At 31.6% G+C, this 10012-nt stretch overlaps 1 protein-coding gene across 1 annotated transcript; it reads right to left on the bottom strand.

Moving 5' to 3' along the window:
* Nucleotides 1–4079: 4079 nt before the first annotated feature.
* Nucleotides 4080–5991, bottom strand: LOC149889492 (zinc finger BED domain-containing protein 4-like). Its single transcript, XM_090085510.1, has 2 exons — nt 5649–5991; nt 4080–5548 (listed from the first exon to the last, which is right to left on the bottom strand). Exon 2 carries the CDS (start codon nt 5469–5471, stop codon nt 4923–4925), a length of 549 nt encoding a protein of 182 aa, XP_089941636.1. The 5' UTR covers nt 5472–5548; nt 5649–5991; the 3' UTR covers nt 4080–4922.
* Between the last annotated feature and the right edge of the window lie 4021 nt (nt 5992–10012).

Here is a 10012-nt window from a genome sequence, read left to right as displayed (position 1 = left end):
TGGGTTTTTTAAAGTAATCTGGTTCTGAGAACTGATCACCATGCTATGGCTTGATTTGAACGTGAAGTGTAGCCAGCCAACTGTCATTATTAGGCCATTAATCTTTGAGTAATCTAAGCAGATGGTTTACAACTCCTAATAGAAAATGGACTTCCATTGGAAGAGTAAGGTCAATAATGAGAGAAAAACAGTAAGAATGAGCAGTGTTGTTAAACCCTCTTGCTTTTTATGCTTCCACCATCAGGAGAGACGCATAGTTTTTCTTGACAGAACCAAATGTTTTAGGAGTTTCAAACCTTGAAAGGCTATTTGCATTAACGCTACACTAAGTACAAGGGTGTGAACTAGCATGGGACTGAATTCCTTATATAACTTTTGCAAGTTTCATATCACAAGAAAGAAGAAGCTGATTTGGTGCATTTGGACAAGTTCCAAGATGGTTTTGACATTCTCATAGGTTCCTGGATGAGTCAGACCTCAGAGTCAAGATCAGAGTTCCACCACTTTCATCAATTTCAATCTTCACAAGGTGATCTTGTGAAATTCCTCGTTTGAAAAGGATTTGTTCCAGAAGTAATTTTCCACTAATGCAGTGTACAACTACATTTGATGCTTCCAAATTTTTTTCTGGGGAAAAGGTTTAAACCAATTTCTGGACTCCAGAATTTGAGAGGCAAGTGTTCAGCTTCAAGGTAATCATTTTTTGGAAAGAATCATTTGAACTATTGGAATTAATAGAAAGTCAAAATCATCTTACTCATATATTATTTACCTGGAAAGACAGAAAATGGGCTGCCTCCTTGAGCTTGTTTGATCAGTACTGTTCTATGTGGAGAAGCACCCCTATGTGGAGAAGCAGCAGGTAGAGAAATAAATGAAGCTGCAACAATCTCAGCAGCAACTCTGTCTTTTGCTGTAGCTTCTACCAAGTTCTTGTATTGAGTAGTCTTTGTACATACATAAGAAATACCTCAACCAATGAAAGAAAAGCACTTCACACAACTTTTCTCTGTAATGTTTTGAGATTTTGAAACTTTGAAAAGTCTTTGAATTTTCAGGGAAACTTGGCTTTGCTTTCCCAGATTGAGCAAATCTGGTAATCACATGTTGAAGTTCTTGTCAGTGTTTTTAAACTGATTGAAATAAAGCCATGAAATTGAGACAATCTGACATTCTGACCCTCATCAAATCGTCTAAGAGACGGCCTGTAAGCCTCATAAACTCCAAGAGGAACCCTAGGGCCTTGAAAATTGATCTGCTTCTGTAGAATAATTTGTGTTTTTTGTTTCATATCATCAGTCAGTGCTCTCGAGACAAAGAAAGCAGATTTGTCTCAAAATGCACTAAAGTTTTTAGAAAACATTACCTTCAAGTTGATCACAATATTTTCTAAATTTAGTGCGGACACCTCACATGAGCTTTTAAACAACAATTTCCGTAAAATTTCGTGATGTCACACCCTAAATTCGGCGGAATTTATTGACGTCTGCCGCAATTTTGGCCTTCTCACGAAAATCATGTTTCATGTTTGCCCCAAATTTTTTCTATTAAGCGATGTTGTAGTACATTTTTTCTAAAAGTGTAATTGAATGGTGTTAATAAATTCGACGCCATTTTCTTGATACTATTCGTTTACCCTTTTTTAATAATAGCGAAATGCAAGATCAGGTCAGAAGACGGTTGGATCTTCATGCTTTCAGATCAAAGGCATTTGTCGCTTTTTTAAACATTTCACGAAAACTCCTTTCCGTTCGTGAAAAATGGCTGAGTTTTGAAACCATACAAATAGGTCATTTACCAAACCATAACTCAATTTCTAACTTTTTCGGATTTTATTGGTTTTTGCAAAACGTCAGGCTTTGTTCATTTTGGAATTGTATAAAATCACTGGTCCAGGGGGCGTTTAACAGTCGTGTTTAGAGTAGGTTTCATCATCCATTATAATACAATTTTTAATTCCTTGAAGCTTTTCTCGTTTTAGATATTCACTTTTGGTTTTTGCTGAATTGCTTTGGGAAATCAACTTCCTTTCTCAACTTCCTTTCCAACCCGCGACCTTCACTCCATAATTTAATGATACGACTGAAAGTTTTCTTTTGAACTTTGTACTTTTTTTGCTAGCAATTCAGATGGGACATAGCAATTTTAAAGACATTCGTCTAAAATATATTTTCTCACTTTTACTAGCGCATACATTTTCTTTGTTTACAATCAACTTTTTTAAAGCTACCTTTTTATTATTTGTGCAGGAGATAAATTTGCTTTAAAACAATAAAAAAATGTTATCAAAGTGGTTCTCGAAATGTTTCAAAAATTCCATGGGTCAATATGATTCCGGATAGTCTTTAGAACATAGTGCTTAAAAAATGTAAACAAATCAATTACATATAACCAGCCACCTTTCCCAACAAATGTTAATGTTCTTATGTATATTTATATAATAATAAATATTCCTATAGCCGTGTTGCGTTAAAAAAGTTAGTCGTTAAAAAAGTTTATTAAATGTGAAATCTGTGCATGCGCAAAATAATTACAATTTTTTTAACGCCTTACGGCGTTAAAAAAGTTTGCCCGCTAAAAAAGTATTTAAAATGGTACCGTCAACCTGGTTAATTTTGGTCGCCGGGATAACTTTGGTCAATTGTTGATTTTTTTTTAAATTCCTAAAATAACATGTTTTAATTTTGTTAGAGATACCAACAATATATATCGACTATCATATCAACAATTTTGGTATATCAACAGTTTTTGTGAATATAGCACAGCTACTTCGTAGACTACATTGAGTTTATTTTGGCATTTTTTGACACTTCTGATACATTTATTGAACCATTTGAATTCTTAGCCGGTGAAAATGCCGAGGAAATATAAGCGAAAGCGTGGTTCAAGAGCATATGCAACTTCATACAGTCAAGAAACGTTGTCCAATACTATGAAAGAATGTTTAACCGGAAGAATGAGCGTGAGAAAGGCTAGTCGACAGTTCGGAATATACGCTTCCCATTTGCTTCAACTTCTGGAGGTTGCTGTTTTCCGTCCGCTAAAGATAGAAACGCGCATCAAAGAATCAATACCAAAAAATCAGTTCCTCGGTCTTCTTGCTCTACTTCAACGTCAATTGAGAAGCGATAATTAGAGATCTGACTTCAAGGCTAGTGGAATATTTCCCTTCGATAAAGAAATGGTCATGAAGCGTTTGCCACAGGTTAACAAAGAAATTGGAGGAGGTACCGGTAGTACTGTTAAGGAAGTATTCAATGAAGATATAGGTCTATTAGTGAAACATTGTGGACAAGATGGGAAAACAAATCGCACCAGAGGAAAAAAGATTACACCTGACAAAGCCATAACACCGCAAGATCTGGTGAATAACATAACTCCTACCACATCAAAGAATAACAATAACACCAAGAATAACAAGAAAAGGGCAAGAGTTGAACAAGTGTCATCATCAGATGACGATAATGACCTACTAGAAAATGAATTGGCTTTTGCACAATAACAGGGAGTTAGTTGCAAAATTTTTTGTCCATTTAAATGTTTTTTTCATGTTTCTCAAAGTGTTTAAGGACTGATGATTTTTTAAAACTCCAAAAAGTGACCAATGTTACCCCATAGCAGGGGTATTATTGATCAAACATGATAAAAACCTGGGGTAACATTGGTCACTTTTTCGGCGTTTAAAACTAAATATTTGTAATAAAAAAAATAAAAAAATATAGAGACCTATAGCCAAGACCTATAATGTTATTACCACAAGAGAAAACTGTAAAAAATTAATAAGATTCAGAGATGTTTAAAAAAACTGCCAAAACTGACCAAAGTTACCCCGGCTGACGATACTCTTTTATTGGCGCAACCCTCAAATCCACAACAGAATATGCTTTGAAATTTTGATTAAGGCATTGGGAGGCATTCTTTGTTTTATTTTTGAGCAAAAGCTTTCAAAGAGAGTTTCAATTATTTTTCCAAATTTTTTTTCACTGTAATTTTCTAATTCTACAAAGTTATACAATTTTCATGACATTTTTTTTTTCATTTGACCTCCTCATAGTATCAAAGCTTTTAAACTCCTAAATAAATTATATTCCATGAAAAAATAGAACATAGATACTCCTAAATGAATTATACTATACTAATTATAATAATATATACAAAATCAAATATTTTTAATTTCTCATATTATAGTTCAGAAATATTAACATTTCACCATGAGCTCCTGTTAAGCTATTTCTCTTTGCAGTATATACATTTCCACCAATACTAAAAAGTTTTTCACTCCCCACAGAAGACGGTGGACAGCTTAAATACATTAAAGCAAGCTTTGCTAATAGTTGCATTTTGGTTTTCTATGATTTCCACCACAACAAAAGATTGCTTTCTTTGTCAATAAGGTCTTCATTTGAGTAGAACTGAATTTTGTTTAATAAAGTTTCATTTGAAATTAAAGTTTGTGGTTGACCAATTTATTTAGAATTAAATCCTACAAGTTCTTCGAAGCAATTATCAAAACCCATTTCTACTATATCTTTCTATTCATTTAGTAATGTACCATTATTTTCATATTCTGAGTCAATATTTTCAATGTCACAAGCTGCAGACCGATCATTTTCAGTAACTTTGATGTTTTTTATATTTTCATGGGTTTTAATAAGTTGAATGGTTATGTTCTCAATACTTGTTTTAGCAGCTGAAAAGGTGTTTTCATTTTTGAATATTTTTAATTTGAATCTGGGATCAAGAAATGTTGACAAGATGATGTTATAGTTATCAGTATATTGTTTGAAACTATTCTCCATTGAATTAGTTGTCATCAATTAAAGCTTTATTAATGAAATGGTACAAAAACTGTATCTGTGGTATAATATCTGAGACAATAGAATTTCTTTCACTCAAGCGAACTGTTGTTTTGTGGAAATTTTTTAGCAAAACTGTCCAATAATCATCCATTTGTTTGCATTTAATGAAGGAAGCTTACCATTTTCAAGTGCATATATGGTTAGAGGTTTCCTTTGTTCATAAATTTGTTCTAACATAAGACAGGTACTATTCCACCTTGTTGGAACATTTTGAATAAGTTTGTGCTTGGGAGCAATGTTTGCTTCTTGAAGAGCTTTAAGTTTAGGGCAGGCTTGGGGAGAATGGCTGAAATACCCAACAATTGAATTGCAGTTTGCAATGACATTCTTGACTACTGTTTGTTCAAAAATATACTCATTAAGTACTAGTTGCAGTGTGTGTAAAAAACAAGCCATACTATCATATGGGCTATCTTTAATAGCCTTAACAATATTTGCACCATCTCTAGCTATTAAATGAATTTTTGAATGTAATATTTTAAATTCAGCCATAATATCTTCAATCAATTCAGCAATATTTGTTGCTGTATGCCTCTCAGGAAATGGAGCTACTCTAAGTACAACAGTTTTCTGATTAAATGTATTGTCTAAACAGTGACCTGTCAGGATCATGAAGCTTTCATTTGAACTACTGGTCCATATATCAGTAGTAAAGCTTATGAATTCAGCAACTGAGTAAACATGGACAGCTATTTTTAATATAAAGTATAAAATAATTTCATCAACTGAGTAAACATGGACAGCCATTTTTAATGTATAGTATAAACTAATTTTTAATATTCTACATACCCTAATGAAACAATGCAACTTTTTTAACATCTAATTTCATCAATGATATATTATATATACTAGATGTCTAACTTGCGGGATTTTATTGGACAAAAAGTGAAGCCGCTTTTTTTGTTTACAAATTGAATCCGCCATTTGTAATAAGGGCAAAAACTATATCCGCCATTTGTAATAAGGGCCAAAACTATATCCGACGTGCGAAATAAAAGTTAAAAATGCACGTTTTTGCCCGAATTAGAAATGGCTTTCACGGCTTCACATTTCGGATCGAAGTTAGACATCTAGTATATATATCATTGAATTTCATTCCCTAACGAACACTTTTTGACCATACTGCCATGCCTAACGCATGCGCAGAACTATTTGTTAACTTTTTAAAACTTTTTTAACGCAACAGCCGAACTATTAAAATTAATCCGAAATTGCTTATACTTTTTACATAATCTGTACTAATACAATTTGAAAATGTTTCTTGTACTTTACGGTTTGTTTTGACAGATAAAAATCACCATGGTAGTGTAGCCAGCGACCGTTTGCAAAAAATTGTATTTTTAAGTGAAACATTCGTACAGCTTATTTTTTTTTGTTATTATTGAGTTCCCATTTCGTAAACGGTTCTTCTTGAGTTTTTAATTAATAAATCGGACATTTTAAGTATTCAAATAACAACTTTGTGGTCTTTAGTTATTAATTTTAGTAAAAAAAACAACTAATTATTTTCGCGTTATGACGCGTGAAATTTTTCTCACCGATAAAGAAAAAATCTCAATCTGAGTTTATAAGGAAACTGGTTTTTTTTGGTATTTCTAATAGAGAAATGGTAAATACGCAAGCATTTAAGGTCGTCACAAATCGTGAATAAATTGTCTTTACCTGTCGCAAAACATTAAATAGCTAGAATTCTGGGTACTTCAGATGGTGTAAAATAGAAAAAATAGCAAGTAAACCGAAACTCACAGCTGCACAAAAAGAAAAACGTCTTAATTTTGCAAGAATGTGCATGCACTGGAAAGAGGAGGGGTGAAATGTAATTATTATTGATGAAAAAAAGTTTAACATAGACGATCCTGATTGTTACTCCTGCTAATGGCATGATTTGAATTTGCAAGAGGTAAACTAAGTCTAAACGCAATTTTAGTGGTGGTTCCTTGATGGTTTGGGAAGGGTTTTACTACGATGGAAAGCTTCCAATTTGCTTTATTACCACACACATGAACTCTAGTGACTATATTAAACTGCTTGAGGATAAAAAAGAAACTCTTATATTTTACTCTTTTTTTACTCTTACATTTTTATTCTTCAAACTCAAATCCGCATTAAAATATTTTACTTTTGTATTTCATTATTATTCTTTCGTGAGCTATTAAAGCCATCGTTAGAAGGAACTTTGAATATTGAAACTCCCAACTTTGTTGTCTGGAAGTATTACCAAAAGTATTATTAAAAAAAAAAAAAAAAAACATTTAGCACTAATCTTTTGAAGAAAATTAGATATTTCGTCTAAGCAAGTACAACTATATAGTGAGTATTAAGATATATCAATAAGATGACATACGCGCTATTTAAAAAATGGTTGGGTACCATTTAAAGCGTAAATGAAACAGAAACGTGTAGTTATTAACATAAATAAAATTAGCTACATAATTAGCATAAATAGCTACATTTTTATAATATAAAATAAAAAGCACAAAGCTACATAACATAATATCAAAAGTTTATTTTCTGCGGGGTTTTGAGGGGGCGGTTGATCTTTTGGCATGACTTTCCTCTCCTTACAGATGAAATCTTCGATGGCTTCACAGGCTTTACATGTGTTTTTGCTTAGTTTTGGAATATTTATACATCTATCCCAATCAGCTTCCCTAGGAGGATTCCAAATATCATAATAGCTATAGCGATCAGGTTTCTCTGACAACATCTATTTGCTAATTCCGTCTACGTACCAAGAGCCAGTTTCAAGAGCGGTACCAAAAGCACACATGTATTTATCAGCTCCGTCGTATTCTAAGCAAGGCAATCTGCATTCAATACCTCGGTTTTTAACTTTACCGAAATAGTCTTCAGGGTAGAAGAACCGAGCTTCATTATCCACAATCATTTTCGGACAGAGACACCCATCATTGATCATGATCTAAAAGTTCATAGAAATTATATTAATTCTTTACAAAGACACAAAAACGTTTTATCAATAAGCAGAACACTGCACCATAAATAAAAAAAGAACTTCAATTGAAAATTAATGTTCTTTTCATTTTGATGAAGAAATTTCACTTTTATAAAGAAATTAAGCTGAAACTAAAAATATACTCTCACGGAAATATTCCATAAAAATTTAATGAGTGACAGGTAGGGTTTCATTAAAATCCCATGGAATTCTATGAGGCCCAATGGTAAAACCATGGCTTACAATAGTTTTTAATACATGGGTCATGTTGCACAATCGCTCAATCGATACAGTCAAGCTTTCTTTTACAATGATATCAAAAAAGTAATGTTTAACATGTGGTAACCAAATTGATATATTATCATTCAAAAATATATCAAAAAAACTAAAAAAAAATTTGCAAGCAGTAAGTAACAAAAAAGAAAATAATAACAAGAAGTTTGATGGAAAAAAATAAATAAATAAATAAATAAATAGAACCTAATATACAAGGATTAAATAAGGTTCGATAAATTTACATTCACAACATACATTTCTCAACACGCAAAATTGGTTTAATCAATATCTTGAATATTGAGTCTGAATTTGAAGGAAATGAGAAATTTTGAGGGTGAAATGCTGTCAACCAAGAACTTATTAGAATCTATGAATTTATACATTCATGGTATTTTTTCTTTATTGTGTCGAAGGTTTACATTTATGAAGAGCTTCTACACCATAATGAAAAAAATTCAAAGATTATGCCACAGCTTATTGAACATAGAAAACAACTTTAAAAGTTTTAAAAACAGATTAGAAAACTAAAATTATTTTTTATGCCCTGTTACATTTGGAATGCTTTTGGGATTTTTTTTTTTTGGCAAGTTGTTTTAAAAATTTAACTTAAAAAAAAGAATTTGCAGCTGAGCTTTTAAGATGTGTTGATATCTTAGCTTATACAACTGCTTTGCAGCTCCAATGACATCTTCTCTCAACAGCCCTTTTTATTCATGCAAAGCACACTTGTGTAATCTTTATAATCAAACTAAGAAATAGTTAAATCTAAATGATTATTATTTGAATTGATGTATCAATTTGAAAGTTGCATTGCTTCTTACATATTTATTTCATGATCTATTTATTATATTTATTTTTTATTATTTTATTATTTATTATAGTTCATCTATTGTTATTTATACACTGCTTGATTCTAAGGGTTTTAGGTTGAATTTCAAAAGGCATGAAGTTTTTCTTCAGATTCTGTTAAAATGTATATGTACGAATGTGTTAATGTGTTAAAAATAAAATCCTAATTGTTCCTTCTTTGTCAAAAATTGATATTTTCCGAAATCCAGAAAATATTGTTTAGAAAACTATATCATTTTTATTATTTTAACTCTCTCATTGTAAAAATTATAGAAACTCACCTACACGACAAAAGTTCAAAATTCACTTATACAGCTTATTCACAAAGCTCCTTTGTAACTACAAATACCTGGACATTTTTCAAGATTCTTAGCTAACCTGGCGTGTACCTTTCTCAGCCAGAGTATACGTGGATTAAGTGTGAAGAACTCCTTGCCGCAAAAATAATTATCTTGACAATAGTAGTGGTGATTGATTGAAACGGATTTATTGTTTCAGTCAGTAATAATATATTAGGTTTTAATTTGTATAAAAGCAATTGTGAAGTCTGATGTTTCAATTTAAAAGTTGAAAATTTGATTACAGTAGCGATATCTAGGGGAAAGGTGCCTATGATGATTAACGTTTCTCTGAGTCATTACCTGAAAACTTAAAAAAAAATTTTTGACATGTTCATTATTATTCTGCATGCTAGAGGTGTATTCCCTCTAGCATGCAGAATAATAATGAACCTCAGAATTTTTACTATTTTGCTTTTTTATAAGTTTATACCATTAAAAAAAATACAAGTATGCCATCATAGGCAACTAACTGCTCCTATGATGGCACACTTTAAAGAAATTAGACAAACAAGAACTTTTTTTTGTTTTTTACTAATGGAAACACAACTTATCAAAAAAACAAAATTAAAAGTAAATATTTGTTCTATAAGCATAGTTCACATATAAATTTTTTTCTACTTCTCTTTATGCCTGCACATAAACAATGACACTAAGATCCGCATTTTTGACAACAAATCCATGGTTCTTTAGAGCAAGACAGCGAATAAAGTTCATAACAATACAAAAATGCTGTA

Source organism: Hydra viridissima, unplaced genomic scaffold (assembly GCF_058129835.1).
Source record: "Hydra viridissima isolate aposymbiotic clone 2 unplaced genomic scaffold, HvirCarnegie_v1 scaffold_4, whole genome shotgun sequence".
NCBI lineage: Eukaryota > Metazoa > Cnidaria > Hydrozoa > Anthoathecata > Hydridae > Hydra > Hydra viridissima.
The sequence above is the reverse complement of the archived record's forward strand: the minus strand, read 5'-3'. Positions and strand labels throughout refer to the sequence as shown.

Excerpts from the sequence above, each read along its gene's own strand:
- LOC149889492 (XM_090085510.1), bottom strand. The coding sequence starts at position 5,471 with ATGATCCTGACAGGTCACTGTTTAGACAATACATTTAATCAGAAAACT.